Source organism: Mus pahari, chromosome 3 (assembly GCF_900095145.1).
Source record: "Mus pahari chromosome 3, PAHARI_EIJ_v1.1, whole genome shotgun sequence".
NCBI classification, from domain to species: domain Eukaryota; kingdom Metazoa; phylum Chordata; class Mammalia; order Rodentia; family Muridae; genus Mus; species Mus pahari.
Window position 1 is genome coordinate 79,266,532 of NC_034592.1, and position 18,245 is coordinate 79,284,776.

An 18,245-nucleotide genomic window follows, 5' to 3' on the forward strand; every position below is an offset into this window, starting at 1 on the left:
GAAGCCCTGGACCACCCACCCCAGCAAGGACACTGAGAGCAAGAGAGAGGCCCTGGGTTGCTGAGGAGTCCCTATCCCAACTGGCCCCCAACACTGAGCATCTCCCTCACAATTTCCACCCCAGACCCTCATAATAACAGGAGGGGCCTAGGGAACCCTCCCTACTCTTGAATACCATCAATAAAGTTCGCTGCACCCACCAAAAAAAAAAAAAAAAAATTTACTGGTAAAAATTATCAGCAACCCGAAGGGAGATCTCAGCAGTCAAGCATGTGCTCTTCCAGAGGACCAAAATTCAATTCCTAGCACACACATCAGATAGTTCACAACCACCTCTAACTCTAGCTTCTGGGGATCCAATACCATCTTGGCCTCCATGGACACTGGACATTCAGACACATTCATATACTTAATCTAAAAATAAAGAGTATACAAACAAGGATATGAATCAAATGCATGAAAATCAGCATAATTGATAAGTCAGTAACATAAAAGAAAAACAGCAAGGAAATTAAAACAAAAAATCTGACCTAGATACAATAAAACATAAGAACTCAATGAATCAAATAAAAATAAAACCACAGTGGAAAGCATCACCAATTGTCATGGCTTATGCAAGCAACAGAAGGAACATCAGGGATAGAGAGCAGGATCTCTAATGCACTCCATTCAAACATCACTAAGGGAAAAAGAGCATGGCCACACTCCAGGTTGGTTGCATTTCCCAGCTACTGTGAGTAACACAGTATCAAACACAGGATAGAAGTGTCTCTGTGGTACAATGACTTATTGGTGGGTTATTTGATAGTTCTATGTTTAGTTTCTCTAAGAGATTTCTGTACTGATTCCTGTAGTGGCTTCATGCATTTGCCCATCTACCAGCAGTGACTAAGAGCTCTCTCCTTTACACAAACTAGCCTGAATTTCTTATTTGCTTTCTTGATGGTAAGCACTGAGTGTAGGATGAAATCTCAAAGTAGGCTCACTTCACAGGTCCATGGTGGCTAGAAATGGTGAACAATATCGAGTTGCCCATCTTTAAAGTTTCCTTTGAGAACTGTCTATTCAATGCATTAGCACACTTATTAATTTGATTTTTGGTATGAACTTGCAGTTGCTTATATATTCTAGATATGAATGTCTTGCCTGATGTACAGTTGGCAAACTCCCCCACCCCAGCTGAGTGAACTGTTTCCTCACTCTGATGGTCCTTCCTTTCTTACTTTACTTCTTTAATGATTTTGAGTCTCACCTGTAATTCTGGCTGGTCTGAAACTCATTTGTGAAGGCCAGTCTTGAGCTCACAGAGATCCATTCGGTTCTGCCTCCTGAGTGCTGGAATTAAAGGTATGCACCATCATGGCCAGCAATGTTATTTCTTTACTGTTCAGCAGCTTTTTAATTTCATCAGTCTCTCTGTCAATTTTGGGGATTAATCCTGCGGTATTTGAGCTCTTTTTCAAGTCCTTCTCAATTTTTAATTGTTTTACCTAGCAATTTCTCTAGCAGTTTCCAAGTTTTAGGTCTTATTAAGGTTTTTGATTCATTTTGAGATGACTTTTGAAGATATGAATCTAGTTTCATTTTTCTACACATGAAAACCAGTTTTTCTAGCAACATTTTCTCCAACATATGCTGTTTATTCCTTTTGTCAAAAATAAGGTTGACGGGGCTGGCGAGATAGCTCAGCAGGTCAGAACACTGACTGCTCTTCCGAAGGTTCTAAGTTCAAATCCTAGCAACCACATGGTGGCTCACAACCACCTGTAATGAGATCTGATGACCTCTTCTGGTGTGTCTCAAGACAGCTGCAGTGTACTTGTAAGTAATAATAAATAAATTAAAAAAAAAAAAAAAAAAAGGTGGCTATAGCTGTACAGGTTTATTTCTGGGTCCACTACTCTATTGGTTCTTCATGCCTTTTTTTGTTTGTTTTTACTTCATTTTATGTTTGTTTTATAGATTTGTTTGTTTTGTTTTGTATTCCTTCCAATACTATGCAGTTTCTGTTATTATGGCTCAACAGTATAATTTGAGATCAAGTATTATGATTTCTCCAGCACTGGTCTTTCTACTGAAGATTGCTTTGGCCAAGGTCTTTTTCCCTTTTCCATCCCCCAAGATTACAGGTATGGCCCATGATACCTGGTTCATAAAAGCTATTGATTTTTATATCTACTAATTTTGACCAACTATGAAATTGCACTCAAAACAAGAAACATTCCTTCCATTTCTCTTTAGTCTATAGCTTAGGAGATATCCAGTGACAAGAAACAGAAATCCTTTTCAGGAAAGAGGGATTTGCTATCTCAAAGTCAGTCGAGAGGTGAAAGAAAGACTTGCCAGCATGAGTGAAGTCAGTGGCTTGGTCCCAGGCTCCTAGATCCCAGTACTTTCTGTCTTTCCACTCTACAATCAAGTCTCAGGTCTTTCCCCAGTATGTTTCCTCTAGTCCCATGAATGCCTACTAACATGACATTCTCACACAACTACATTCTCTCTTCAGACTCTCCTCTAGGCTCAGGAAGGCGTCTCAGAGGCCCTTCCTCTAGTACACGTTTACCTGCATCCCACTGTCCATCCCTAACCAACACACAAGGCCAAGATAAACAAACCAAGCATGGAAATAACTGAAATGTAATGGCAAAGAAAAGGTGGGTCAACCACCTCTCAAGTATTCACTCCCTACACAAATTTGAGATTCTATCAACAAGCAACCAACTCTATGTGCTACAACTTAGCTAAGAGTTGTAGCTACCATGTAGAGGACCAGTAGAAATCATTTCCCGTATTATAAATCAGCACAGATTACGAAGAGAAAGAAGGTTAGCTCATATGCTTATCACAAATTTATGAGTACAGTCAATATTTGGTTAATGGCCACCTGTATTTACAGAAAATGTTAATAGGGTAATTCACCAACCATCACAATATGGTAAAAGCACCACCCAACACAAGACAATATATAATACTTATCCACTTATGCTACATTCTACTGCATTTCTTTTATTATCTACAGGAATGGCTTTCCCATTCTTGCACATTGCTTTATTTAAATAAAATAGGACCAAATGCAAATATTGTGATGGTTATTACAGCTAAGTTGGTGGTGTTCTGTCCATAACTCCTCCTCTCTGACCATCCTATGAAGCAACACATTCTGTTGGCATCTCTCTACCCATGGACTTCCTCTGTGGCGACACTCAAGTGCACATTAAAGAATAGTTCCACTGAGTGGAGGCTCTTCCAACTAAGAGCTTCAAACAGCTTCAACCAGTGACTAGTGGCCTCTAGTGTATAAATACCATAACTTCCTGCCTCTGCCTTGGATTAATTGAACTCTTGAGCCCTGTATTGTTGCCAACACTGCAGTGACTTTAAGCTTCAGCTGGCCATCTAACAATGCTCTCTAAATTAGCTAGATTTGCATCTCTTGTACCCTACTAGTGCTTCATAGGATTATCATGCAAATCAACTAGCTGTCTCAAAAACTGCTTCTAGGAGAATCCAACACAGAAAGTAAAAAATATTTCATTCAGTCATATTAATAGTGTGTACTAAAAAAAGAATTCACAATCTCCAACAAATATATTGTGAAGCAAATATTTCTAAAAGGTTTGATAATCTTTATATATAATCCTAACCTTACAACTTAAAAGAAAAATTCAAAGCAAATTTTGAAAAATATCTCATTTCAAAATATTACTTTTTTCTTTCTTTGTCCTTCTAGGACCTGAACCCAGGACTTCATTCATGTTAATCTACCACTGAGCTAAATCTCTGGTTCAAAGAGTTTACTTTAGCTATAAATAAGTACTGTTAGGTCATAACAGCATAATTCTAAAAGAATCTGATTTTGAAATAAGAATAAAAATCTTAACAAAAAAATTTCCTCTTAGCCTGAGATGAGAACAGTGGGATACTGAAGGAGAAATGACATGAACTTGTAACAGTCTCTTAGACTAATGTCTATAATAAAATAATAGGAGTTATGTCAAGCACAAAATCTTCTAATTATATAGCAGTTGAAATGTCACTGCATTAGTAATAATTTTACTATATCCTTGATTCATTTCCATACTTCTTATGCCTATTAAGATCAAAGCTTAAGGTTAAGTCTTTAACACTGTGATTAAACTAACTGAACTTTTAATTCAGAAATAGAGCTTACGTTAACAAAATTGTAGGGGGGAAGTCTATTTTAGTTATCTTCTAAAATTGACATATATTAGATAATCACATCAAAAAGAGAATCAGGTGTTGATCATGACAAAGCTGCAGCAGAACCCAAAATAAACCTTGCAGTGATCTGAATCTCACACAGTTTGATTGAATCATGGGACAATTCTATTTTTAGGTATCTAATTGAAAATGGAAGTGGGAAAAAGGCCTGAAGACCAGAGAATGCATAATGCTTGTAAGTTTACATTGCTGTCAAGACGTTTGATGTCAAACATCTCAGAAGATGGACAAGGTGAGGGTTTTTAGACAAACATAACTGGGGAGTGGGGGGAGACACAGAGCAGCTGACCAAAATATAAAAGTGGGATACTGATTCAGCTCTTTCATTTCCCTATACTATATATACTTCCTGTCCAAAAAGGAAACGGTAAACTGATTTATCAACATACAGTACAAAGTGCTTTGGGAGATATACTCAGACTGATCAAAAACAATGATCTCTCTCCCTTCCCTAAAACATTATATGCTGAGCCTCCAAACTCTCTTCTTACTATAAACTACAGCATACAAGTCTGACACCGATTGTTGTGCGGAAGGATTCACACACAGAACGGAAAGCACTGAGCTCAGCCTGGTGTTGACCTATGGTAGGATTATGTGGATATTATTCAGAACCTGAAAGAGCAGTACTTGTTTTCTCAATGCCTGCTCCTTCTTTTCATATTCTGTCAATGCACAGACCTCCAACACTTCAGAGTTCTCTGAACTTTGCTGTCTCCCTTACCTCCATGAACATATATTTACTTTTAAAAAAAAGAAAAGGCTTATGGTCTTTGCTTCCTCTCTCTCATCTGACTTCCTTACTCAGTCCCCGCCCTCCTCCTTTAGTGGACACCACTATCTCCTACAATCCCTGGATTCACCCTTAGTCTCCTAAAAACTTAAAAAAACAAAACTAGCAGGGCGATGTTAGCTCATTTAAATCCCAGCAGATGATAGCCAGAGTTCAAGGTCAGTTGTGTGTGTGTGTGTGTGTGTGTGTGTGTGTGTGTGTGTGTGTGTGTGTGTGTGTGTGTGTGTGTGTGTGTGTGTGTGTGTGTGTGTGTGTGTGTGTGTGTGTGTGTGTGTGTGTGTGTGTGTGTGAGAGAGAGAGAGAGAGAGGGAGGGAGGGGGGGCTCAAGGTCAACCTGTTCTACAAAGAGTGTTCCTGGATAGTGAGGAATACACAGAGAAACCCTGTCTTGAAAAAACAACTAAACAAACAAACAAACAAAATAAAGTCTAAAGGAAAAATATTTTTAAATGCCACCAACAGTGCTATCCTATTCAATCTACTGCATTTTTGTTTGATTTTTGGTGGTTGTTTTTTCTATAGTGTCTCATGCAGCCCAGGTTGGCCTCAAATTTACTATGTAGCCAAGGATAATGTTAAACCTCTGATCCTCCTACTTCTACCCTTCATATTGACTCTTTAAAGAACCATTCTAAAAGGTCCAAGATGGTTCAGCAGTTTAGTATATATACTGTTCTTACAGAACAGTGTGTTTGGTTACCAGCACCCACAAGTTGGCTTCTGTAACTCCGGTTCCAGGGGACTTGGTTCCTTCTTCTGGTGTCTAGGGGCACCAGGAATATACAAATATACGTGGTTCACATTCATATATGCAAGTCAAACACTCATACACATAAAATAAATCTAAAAAACAATTTTTGTTTAAAGAATCACCATGACAATTTGGGGAGATTGTTCATTCAGTTGGTAAACTGATGGACCAGAATTTAATCAACAAAACCCACATTTAAAAAGAGATGAGGGTGGTACACGCTATAATCCCAGTGCTGAGGAGGTAAACAAGAAAATACCTGGCGCTTCCTAGTCAGCCACCCTACTCTACTTGGTGATCCCTAGACTAATACAAGACCATGTCTCTAAAAACATACATGCACATACACCTGCATCCACAAGAGTCATCAAGTAATCCCAGCCCTCAGAAGGCTGAAACAGACAAATCGAAAATTCAAAGGCCAGCTTGGGCAACAGTAAATATGTCTCAAAAAATAAAACAAGTTCATCAGTGGCAGCATTCCAGAGGCAGGGGCCAGCCTGATCTACATCAGCCTACACCACCTGGAGAAACATTCTTCAAAAATAAATAGAAAGAAAAATAAAATACAGAAAAAAAGAAGCTTCACTAAGAAGTAACTCAAACTAATTTAAAAAAATGATCTTTTAAAACATTTATATTTTGTTATATGTTGGTGGAGTGTGCACAAGAATGCAGTGCCCAGAAAAGAACTGGATCCCCTGCAGATGTTAAGTAATTATGATCTACACCATGTGGGTGCTGGGAACCAAACTCAAGTCCTCTGGAAGAGCAGAAAGCACTCTTAACCACTGAGCCATATCTCCAGCCCCACAAAAAAAAAAAAAAAAAAAAGGAAATTAAAAAAACCCACTTGGGGGCTGGCAAGATGGCTCAGCAGGTAAGAGCACTGACTGCTCTTCNGAAGGTCCTGAGTTCAAATCCCAGCAACCACATGGTGGCTCACAACCACCCGTAATGAGATCTGATGCCCTCTTCTGGTGTGTCTGAAGACAGCTACAGTGTACTTACATATAATAATAAATAAATCTTTTTAAAAAAAACCCACTTATAAGAAAACAGACTTAAAAGTTTCTTTTCTCTAAGTATAAGAAAGAAATAAACTAAGAATATTGAGCCAATAAAAATCAATCACCAATAGAAAAAATAACAAACACTATTTTCTCAGCTCTTTACTGTTAAATTTTCAAAACTTTCAGCTACATTTCTGTAGATCTACCTAAAAAAGCAAAATTAAAAAATTCTATTTGCCCAACTCCTCCCTGTCCTCAATCCCAGCTTCCAACCAGGGACAACTGGGACACAGCAGAGGTGCTCCTGAAGCTCGGAGCACAGAGCAATATACTGAGAACCAAATGTTTTCCTGTCTTTAATCTATTTCAAACACACAAACAGAATTGACCAATAAAAGAATCTCCATTGAACTGTCAAATTTAAAGGTACATATTAAATACAGAAACACTGAAGTTTTAACACTGTCAAAAATCAAGCCCTGCTCTCAAAAACAGATACAAGAAAGTCTACATGGATTGAGGAAGCTGACCATAATAGTTTCATAAAGTGATGGCATCTTAAGAATAGTTTCTTTTGGCAGGGAGGGAAGGGAGCGAGCGAGTGAGCAAGCAAGTGAGCATGCATATGTGTGTAAATGTGTGTGAGATGAATGCATGCATATGTGTGTAAATGTGTGTGAGTTGAATGCATGCATATGTGCATATGTGGATGCTTACTCCTAGGCACATGCAGAGTCCAGTTCCTTCTGAGGCAGATTCTCTCCTGCTTTCTCAGCTAGACTGGAAGCCTAGTAACCCAGTGAAAGCTGTCTCCACTGACCCCACCCCAATAGCTGGGGTTGCAGGTATTTGTGGGAGCATCAAGCTTATTACACCGGTGTTGGGATCTTCTGATTACAGAGCAGGTGCTCTTAGCTGCTAACCCCTCCTTAAGAATTTTTATCTGTGACAAGATGGCTAAGCAGGTAAATGCATCAAATGCATCTGCTGTCAAGCCTGACGAGGCAGGACTCCCATAGTGAAAGAAGAGAACTGGCTCTTTCAAGTCCCTGATTTCCACAGGCACACTGTGTCATGTGTGTACCCTGGCCCCAAATAAATAAATGTACTAGTTTTTGTTTTTGTTATTTTTTAAGAAATCCTTATTGATTAAAAATAAATTTTCAGGACAGGGGAGGTAACACCTTTGTAATCCCAGTGTCTCAACAGGAGGCTAAGTTTAAGATCAGCCTGGGTCACCTAGTGAATTCCAAGTTTGCCTGGGCTACACAGGGACAAAGTAGAGAAGGGGAGAATGAACACACACACACAGACACACACACACACTTCACACTCTTTTCTTAGAGCTTTGGACTAAGTAGGTCTGTAGAAGTCCTAGAATCTATTTTGAACAAGCACACCTGATTCTTCTAAGTCCTGCTAGTTTAGATATAGCCATGACATGAATGGACCTTTCACATTTAAGCAACATTTGAGGAATGCTTCAACTGTGAGCTCTTGTGCATGTAGTTCAGATTGCCTTAAAATCACCCTTACTGAGAAACTCTCAGAGTAAATTGGAAAGAGCATGGAATTTAAAGTTTAAAAAAAAAAAAAAAAAAAAAAATAAAAACCAAAAAAAAAAAAAAAAAGAAACCAAGATTCAATTTTCCTGACATTTGCTCGCTGTATAACCCTTACTTACACCCACCGCTGTTTTGTTCCCTGGCACCGGTATATTTTGTGGAAACAGCAAACCAGTGCTAACCTGCTTCACAAGGTTGACGTGGAATCATTTGAGAATACTCAAAAAAGACTCTGCAAATGTCACCGTTACAATAACATCTCATGAAGTCAGCGTAGTGTAGTCCAGAATGTGAGAATGTTGCTGCCCAGCCTGATGTGGAGCTGTTTGTTCTCTCTGTTCACATTACCTACGGGCATCACTGCCTCCTTTCACAGGACAGGCGATGCTAGGTACTGGGACATATATAAGCTCCTGATGCATAGCAAAATTCTAGGATTGCTTGTGCAGAATTAGAGAGCTTGTTACTGCACCAGCACTGTTTATGTGACAGGACAGGAGTCTTGGCTGTCATTTGAGCTTGGATGGCAGTATTTCTACTTGAAGCTAGCTTAACTGTGAGCAGTTAATGCCAATCATTAGAGAAAAACCAATCTAGAGAATGAGTTTTCCACATGCTGTAAATGCTAAGGGAACTTTAAAATTGATTATTTAAATTTCTAAAAGAAACTGTACCCTTTCCTGACCGCCTTGAGAAGCATACACTAAATCTATGCAATATTTCTTTGGCAATTCATTGTCATCAACAGAATCAGTAAAATCAGGGTTATGAGCACAGCTGAGTGAGACCCTAGAGATATTGGATCCACTAACTTAGCTTGCAACACTACACAAAATAAACAAGCGCCTCCCAATGCACCACTCTTAATGTGTAGTAGGGTCCATGAAATGAGCGGCATAATGGTGCCCTGCAGAGCTAGAGATCCCTATGCTTTCTTTACATCTTCAGGCTCTTGCACAAAGAGGGCCATCTTTTTCCTTATACAAATTGGAGGAATGCATAATAAAATGTGTTCTCACCAGCAATCTCATTGTTACAGATTGGCTACCCAAAATGTACAGGAACAGAAGTGTTTCAGGATTTGTTAGAATTCTTTAAAATTTGGAACATTTGCATAAACTTCAGCAGCTGAGTACTAAGCAACAAATCTAAAATCATAAGCTCCCAGATCTAAAATTTTGTGGGTGCCACATACTTGGGGGCATTGAATTTAGGGTACATTTCAGATTGGGGAGGCTTTCTGGACACCACAAATCATCTCTGCTCTTTTCCTCTAATGCAGCCCCAAGCACTTTCTTCACCACTCCGCCATCACAGCCGCTGTCCAAGCTCCAGTTAGTGCTCTTAATCTACAGCGCTGTAACCAACCATCTGCCTTAGGACACTCAACTATCCAGCTCACTGGCCTTTCTCTAAACATGCGTAATCTTGATTGTGTAGTTTATTTTCCTTGTTATGACCTGACAAGAACCGACTCAGTGGTGTGTTTATGTTTCTTGCAGTTGCTGTTTCTGCATATATGTCTTTACTACTAAAGAATTTTTCTAAGAAATCTGGAGCTGTTTCCAGTATTTTAAAATAAAAGTCTAAAAGTTACACCAGGCATGATTACACTAACCTGCAATCCCAACATTTGAGATGTGGGGGGCGGAAAGATCCAAAGGGCACGAGCATCCTTGACTACATAGTGGGTTCAAAGTCAGCCTTGGCTATATGAGATCCAAACAAAAAAAGAATTTCTTTTAAAAAGAGCTGAAGGTTCTAGAAGGCTTGGATTCATTTCATCAGAAACTCAAATTTTTTTCAGAAACTATTTTGACTAAGTATGTTAGAATTTCAATTTCTACAAATCCATCTTAGCTTTCCCAATTAGCAAGATTTTATTCACTTTAATTGGGGGGCAAGGGGGACCTTTCTAGATAGAAAACTATCCAGAACATTTTTACAAGGAAAATATGAGCATGAATAAAGGTGTTACCAAGATGCTATTAATATTTAAGTATTTAAGTGGGGCAGTGTCTATCTCCTAAACCACAGATGAAGAAAGGTTAGCCTGTCATGCCACTCAAGGACTGACTATATTTCACTTTCAAAACTCGTAGAGTCAGAGGTAGTGGAGGACTGGTGTACAACAGGAACACAAAACACAGAACAACCCCTGCAGTTCCAACTGCATTCACAAGACCTACACAAAATCCAGCCAACCAAAATTCCAGCTCATTAGCTGAGAAACTACTAGGAATTGACAGGAAAGGGGGATCAGTTTTCTTCAGGAATGCAGCTTTTGATGGCTGTCAATGCCCCAGTGGGCAACCATGTCTTAGTGTGCCTTCTCATGCTGTGATAAACACTATGACCAAAAGCATGCTGGAGGGAAAAGATTTGGCTTTCAGGTCACAGTTCATTATCAGAGGAAACCAAGACAGGAACTAAAACATAGGTCATGGAGAAATGCTGCTTACTGGCTTGCTCCTCAGCTTACTTACACAACCCAGCTACCTGCCCAGGAGTCACAACACACACAGTGAGCTGAGCCCCCCCCCCCATATCAATAACTAATTAAGAAAATGTCCCATAGATTTCTCACTGTCATAATTTTGTAACCAGTCTTTGTCTGAACAGCCTTGATTAATTTCAATCTAGTTTTTTCAGAGGTATGTGATACTTGGGAGTTTTAAAACCAAGAGGGGGCCGGGCGTGGTGGCGCACGCCTTTAATCCCAGCACTCGGGAGGCGGAGGCAGGCGGATTTCTGAGTTCGAGGCCAGCCTGGTCTACAAAGTGAGTTCCAGGACAGCCAGGGCTATACAGAGAAACCCTGTCTCGAAAAACCAAAAAAAAAAAAAAAAAAAAAAAAACCAAGAGGGGGAGATATACAAATTACTCTGCAAAATGCAAAAATAAAGCTAAACACCCACTTCCAAACATAACAGGATATTCACTAAATAAAATTCTAATAAACTCCTGAAGGGCTTATAGTTTAGAACAAATGACATTATCTCATTCACCTGGGTGTAATGCACATGTAACATATACAAGCCCATACACACACAACTAAGGTGACAAATAGGCAAACACACACACAAAGCATTGTCATAGCTCTAAAATGTGCAGTGACTTCTTTCTGTATGTGTTGTCCTTGAAAGAAAAAAATCACAATGCTCTAAAAAGCGGACAGAATTTATAAGCAAAAAGTGTGAAGATGAGTGCAAAATAGGAGAAAGACCATCTCATACAACAAAATCAATATTCAACACCTGGTTAAATTTGGTACACAGAAAACTGTGCATAGATAAAGTCAAGAAAGCATGCATAGAGCCTGGAAAGGTAACTAAGTGGTTAAGAGCATTGACTGTTCTTCCAGAAGATATGGGTTGGGTTTCTAGCACCTGCTGACTGACACACACACACACACACACACACACACACACACACACACACACAGGCATGCATGCACACACAGAACACAGATTGTATTTTATTTTATGTGTATGGGTATCATGTGTGTGCCTGGTGCCCAAGGAGGGCGGATGACCTTGAGTTAGTAATGGTTGTGATGGCCACCATATGGGTGGTGGGAACTGAACCTAGGTCCTCTGGAAGAGTAGCCAGCACTCTTAATTGCTGAGCCATCTCTCCAATCCTCAATCTATTTTAAAGAATTCATAAAGAGATCATGTCAGAAATATAAATCAAAATATGCTAATAACTTGATGTTCATGAAGTTAAATTCTGTGCAAGTATAAGGAGAAATTTGACTGTGGAGTTTTATGTAACAGTAGACTTATACAAAGTGTTCTGTAAAGAGGCACTCAGGCAACACTAATAAAGAGGGTCTGCAGTGGCAGGTTCAGTAAGAGCTAGCACTCTCTAGTCCAGATGCTGTAAGAACAGCATGATTCTAGCAACTGAATATAGGAAGCAAACTGGCCACTTGTTGAACTTTGTCTATTGGTCCCCAGAAAATTTTGAATAAGACTTCTTGTAAAGAGCATTGCTGAAGGGTGATGCTAAGTGACAGGCAAATCCAGCAGGCCACATCTGCTCTACAGGACATGTTAATATGCTGAAGGTCCATGAACTCTGTAACAATTGCAGCTTCGGCTATTTCAGGGAACCACCCCCAGAGCTGTCCATCAAGCAGTCACTCCTTCTGGATCCTCAAACTGATATCATGGCAGCTCCAGGTGTTAAATCTTCCACCAGTCTAGGAGGAATGTAATCCAGCCTTTGACACCCAAAGACTACTCAAGCCCCCAATACCCCCAGAGAGCCATGAAGCCAGCTGCCAGAACCCCTGATTGTGATGGCTATTGCTCCAGGAGTCTTTACTTGAGTTATGAAAGCTTCAGATGACACTTAGATGACTGGACCACCCACAGCCACCCTGATCTTACTGTCCTTACTCTGGCTGGAGAGGAGCACCTCCCCACCCATAGCAGCTAGCAGACTAAGGAGATTGGTGAGATTTGGATGAGCAGCATTCTCATTGGCTCTAGATCATTACCATGGTGGAAGAGTCTGAGCAGGTAACACAAAAGCAGGCACCTCCTAGGCATCTCAGCCCTAGGCATACTCAGCAGAGGTATGTTAACAGAGGAAGTTAGAAGGAAGCTGAAGAATCCCAGATCACAGCCAGGAGCAGACTGCAGTGCTGAGGCTGTAGGGAAACACTAGCTGTGAAGAGCCAACACAGCAGTTGCTGCAAGCTCCAGACACCATTGAGAATCACTAGCTCTAATGCTCTAGTGCTGAGGAGCCATGCACTGACAGCTGACAGGCCCAATTCCCTGAAGCCCAGGACTGTAGCAGGAAGAGTTGAATGTCCCCGTACCATAACCTTGAGCTACACCAGCGGCTGGGTACTGAGTCAGCAACACTGAAGGCTCAGGAGCTGCCCAGGGTCTATCCCTGCTAATGCTTCCCATCTCCTAAGAAAAAGAAGTGGACTGGTGATGACAGTGGGCACAAGCTTTCCACAGCCCATCTACAGAGGAGCCACTGGGAAAGCACACAGAAGGCTAATTTGTAAGGCTAAGAAATGAGAGCATCTGTATACCTTGAAATTTGAGTCAAAGGAATTTCCTAACAGATTATATTTGGAGAAGGATCAAAGATAACCTCAAGGTTTTTCAAATGTACTTGAAAAACTGCACACAACTGAATCTGTCTAAGTCTATCCTAGCTTTTCCTTACTGAAGGGAGCTAAACACAAAGAACTGCCTGGTAAGATTTTACCAAGCACAGAATTCTCCTGTGGCCAGGCTCATTACCTCCCAATGATCCTTTTATAACTTCAGATCGTTAGAATGAAGTTAGCTGTGTTTCTTCATTCCAACAATCCCCACTAATCAAATATATGTGCTTTGTATGAATAAAATATGATAAAGATTGCTTATCACCCATGAAAATGCACAAGACTACACTAGAAATGTATTTATCTCACTTAAAAGATGAAGTTATACTTAGAGGTTAGCTATCTTTGTTTAAGGTCACTTAGTGAGCAAAAAAGTTTGCCTTTGCCCAGATGATTCTAAAGCCAATCTGTTAATGATATTACAACATAACACCCTTGAGAGGTCCCCATTGTTAAAGTTCTTAGGTTGTCTAGCCCTCCCTCCATTCCTCCTATGACTAGGTTATTGAAATAGTAACATCACTTAATGGTGGTACAAATAACTTTTTAGAAAGCAGAGTATCGAATTCCCAGCTGGAGAGAAGACAAAATTTACCTTGTTTTGCTAGGGAGAAAAATCAAAAGTCAGAAACTCAAACAAAGCTATCCTTTTGAGAGAGGCTTTTCTATTCACACTGTGGTATTATGGGATTCCTTGAGAAAATAATAACCCAACACTGGGCCACTCAACAAGCTGATCACTCAGACCCTTCTAACAGAATTCTCACACCACAGTGCCTTCATTTTTCCTTTTCCCCAGAGAAAAAACGGTATCTGCAAGCTGTTCTTGCCTCTGCGTTCTGCCACTCTTCACCAGGCTACCTCAGGCAGATGCTTGAGAGCTCTGCTGGGGAATCACTTCCAGAGACAGCTCCGACGCCCCTCCTGAGCTCCCAGAGCACTAAGCACACTGCTTCCCCACCACAATCTACTCAGGAGTTTTCCATTTGCCATTTCACTGGCCCTTACTCAATCAGACACTCAGAAACTGCTTTGACTAAACAACAGCACTGGCTCCCCACTTGGGTCCACGTGGCAACCAAATGCCAGAGGGAAGCTTGGCATCTCTTCCTTCTGTGCCTGTCCTTGTTTTTTGGCTGCTGAAATCATGTAAATGTACATTCTGAAATTCCAGGAAGGGCGAGGAACAAACTCTCCACCCCAGGTGTTGGCCACTGTTCACAAGGGCAGAGAACATGCCTGGAAGAGAAGTGACCAGCCTGTAGGAACCACAATGGTCCCTTCAGAGAATGACAACTAGTAAAGGATGACAGAGAGGAACTTCTCACGCCAGCTAAAAGGACCAAAGTTGAGACAAGGAAGAGTCAGTAGGGGTCAAGACCACACCCTGACCACAGCTGCTTAATTATGCATACCAGTTGCCCTTTGCCCAATTTCTCCCTGATTTAATCTAAAGTTTTGGCTGAACACACACTTGGGATCACTGGACCCTTTATCTGTTCCTCTCTCAACATGGCCAACTGCAGTAACCTTTCCTCCATTTTCACCATTACTTGGAAACAGGTAGCTGAGCCCAGCCTGAAGAAGCTGCCAGAGCAGGGTTTTTTTTGCCCTAAAAAATCACATAAGACTACTAGCATAAGATCCATGGCCCCACCCAACAGTGTTATGTCATACTAAGAACAAGAAAAAAAGAAGCAAAATAAAATAGTAACTTTCCAAATGTATCCTTATCTACAAATAGCATTTAGTGGCATTGGAACCGATCTACACAAATTCATTTGCTTATACAATTTAAACTTAACAATTTTATTATCCTATTAATTCAACAATTATGTCCTAGTTTGCTTTCAACTACTATGATAGAGGCCATGACCAAAAACAACTTAGGGAAGAAACGGTTTATTTCACTTGCAACTTCAGACCACAGACCATGGGGGAAAGTGAGAGAGGGATGCAAGACAGGAACCTGGAGGCAGAAACTGAAGCAGAGGCCATGAAGGAACACTCACTGCCTCGCTCCTCTTGACTCAGTGTTTTATACAGTCCAGGGCCCAGGGATGGTACAGCCTCCTACCTCAATCACTAATAGGCAGAATGCCCTCACAGACCTGCCTACAGGTCAATCTGATCAGGGCATTTTCTCAACTTAGATCTCCTCCTCCCAGATGACCCAAGCTTATGCCAAGTTGACAAAAACTGAACCACTACTAATTTCTACAGAATAAACTAACTGTCTACAGAGAAGAAGATAAATTAACATCACTAACTGAAATCAGAACACCCTAAGAATGCTTCCCACTAGCACTTATTTACAGATCACAGAGGAATGAGCACTCAAGATTAAGAGAGCGATCCTATTCCAACTCTCCCCAAATCAATGCCTAACCGCAGCTTACCCGAGACCCTAAGCGCTGCCTCTGCTGTCTGTTTTCTAAATAGTACGCTGCACCCACCCAACCGCTGCGAAGAATTCATCTGAATCCTAGTTCTGAAATATCTGAATTTGAAGAGTTAGGGAGATCTAGGTTACATACAGATGTTTATGAGTTACAAGTGACCACTTATTTGACATCCCCCCCCCCTGGAGGGGGGATGCTGTTTTATCTGGGGAGGTGGTATCTGTACCAAAGCATTCATGTGGAGAGAAGTCGGAAGACAACGTGTTGAGTCAGTCTCTCCTCTGTGGATAATCCTGAGCATGGAAATCAGGCTGTCTGTCAAGTGTAGGTAGGCCAGGTGCCTTTACCTGCTAAGCCATCTTGCTTATCGTTTCTTCTGCTTAAGCATTTAAAAAAAAAAAAAAAAAAAATCCAAAACCCCAAACAATTGACCCTAACAATACTTCACTTCCATTAGGACACCATGGTTCTCTCTCATATCCCAATGTTCTAGTTCAAGTTTCTTTTCTAAATCTTACATAAATGCTTCCTTCCCTAACTCACCAGTTTCCTTTTATCTGGATTGAGCCAAACCTACCTTGAACATAGCAAGCCCCTGCCTTTCACTCTGAGTTTTAGACTGTATAAACAATTTACAATAATAAAGCCAAAGCAACACTTTCTTTGCAAGTTTCATTTTATTGGATAACTGATTTCCTATGGGATTACTGTTGCATTGGCTTAAAAAATAAAAATGAAGCAATAAACAACTTTTTCCAAGCTGACAACAAAGAAACTGACCAAGACAATTGTGAAAGTATATAATCTGAATCTTAATCACAGCGAGCACTTTTTCCCCAGGGACTATGAAAAGATAACAAATGATTTTGAAAAGTTGTATAAAAATCAGTTTGCCCCACATCGAGGAAAGGGGTTCACAAATTCATTTCTACTTGAAATATTTTCTCCTATTACTAGGGTGTTGTCCCAAAAGATTAATTGTCATTCATGTCTTTTCTAGTAAGTTGTTTAAATGTTCTTTAATGAACAGAACAAACCTGAAAAGTAACATGATTTCTGTCTTGGTTTAGTCTGTAGGCAACCGCACCCCAAAATTCTGTAAAATGTTTAAGTCGTGAACAGTGAGTTACAAAACAGCAGAGTGCCACATGTACATGATTACATGAGTTTTTGTTTGTTTGTTTTAAAGCCCTATAAAAAATAGAAACAAAGGTAAGAGGACAGAACCAGGATTTTCTCAACTTCTCTGATACGACCTTCGTTCTCATTTTTAAGATCTGTTAACTGTAAAGAACAAGGTTCGCGTGTTTTGTTCCCTTTTTGTGAAAACATTTTTTTCGCAAACTCTTGCAAAAAGTACTGAATACGATACGAAGATACGTTTCCCCAGAATAGAGCTTCTTCGTCATTGAAACTCCAGAATAATTTATCAAGATTTCCTCCGACACCGCCTCCACCTCCCCCGCAAAAAGGACTTGTTAAATTACATGAAACAAACCCAATTCAAGTAACTGGAGAATCAAGTTTCCCAAGATCGGAACTTCTGAAACTCGTTGTCCCTTGCAACCCTTCTTCCTATCTTCACCTATGCTCTCATCCATAGCACAGGGCCAGTTTTCAAGCCAAGTGAAAAACTTTATTTAAAAACAACAACAACAACAACACTGCAAGGGGCACAGCGGACAATGCGCCTGACTCCGGCCGCCTACCCAGAATGGCTACAGCAGGATAAGCCGGGGGAACGAAGAAAGGTCTTCTCCGTGCCCGCCAGGCAGCAGGTCAGATCACCCAGAGCCCGCCAGTACGCTCAGGGTCTGGAGAAGTTTCCGTGCTCCTGAGCTGGCTCGCTGAGCGCCAGCGACCCGGGAGCGAGGGCCACGGCGTGGTCACTGCTGTCGTTCCACTCACCTGCCCATTCTCCGAGCTGCGGGCCGACCGAGGCCTCGTTGCCCACGCACCACACCTGAAAGGCCCTGAAGAGCGAGTACGAAGCTCGCAGGGCCAGGTAGGCAATGGTGCTCGCGCCCACCCAGTACAGGAAGCCGGCCGCCGGGAGAGCGCACTCCATCGCTCGTGACTAGGCCTCACTACTACGGTGAATGGAGAAGGAAAAAAAAAAAAAAACGAATGAATGGGACGAGGAGGCGGTGCCGGCCGTGACGGCGAAGACGCAGCGAACAGACGCCGCTCTTTGAACGCTTTAGGTCTAAGACCCGCCTACAAAGTCATATCCATGTGGCTATTGGTGACTTCTCTTTCCTGTGAAAGTTCTGTGTCTCCCATTGGTTAGTCTCCGTTTCGTAGCCCCGCCCACACTCCCTTTCGGCGCCGCTCAGCACGGCA

The 18,245-nt window shown here is 41.0% G+C and overlaps 1 protein-coding gene across 1 annotated transcript in view; it reads right to left on the reverse strand.

Moving 5' to 3' along the window:
• Hsd17b12 (hydroxysteroid 17-beta dehydrogenase 12) overlaps positions 1-18,039 on the reverse strand; it is a 124,814-nt gene extending 106,775 nt beyond the window's left edge. Inside the window, exon 1 of the mRNA XM_021193400.2 lies at positions 17,811-18,039. Within this exon, the coding sequence (XP_021049059.1) occupies positions 17,811-17,970 (160 nt within the window). The 5' untranslated portion in view covers positions 17,971-18,039. The remainder of the gene's footprint in view (positions 1-17,810) is intronic.
• Between the last annotated feature and the right edge of the window lie 206 nt (positions 18,040-18,245).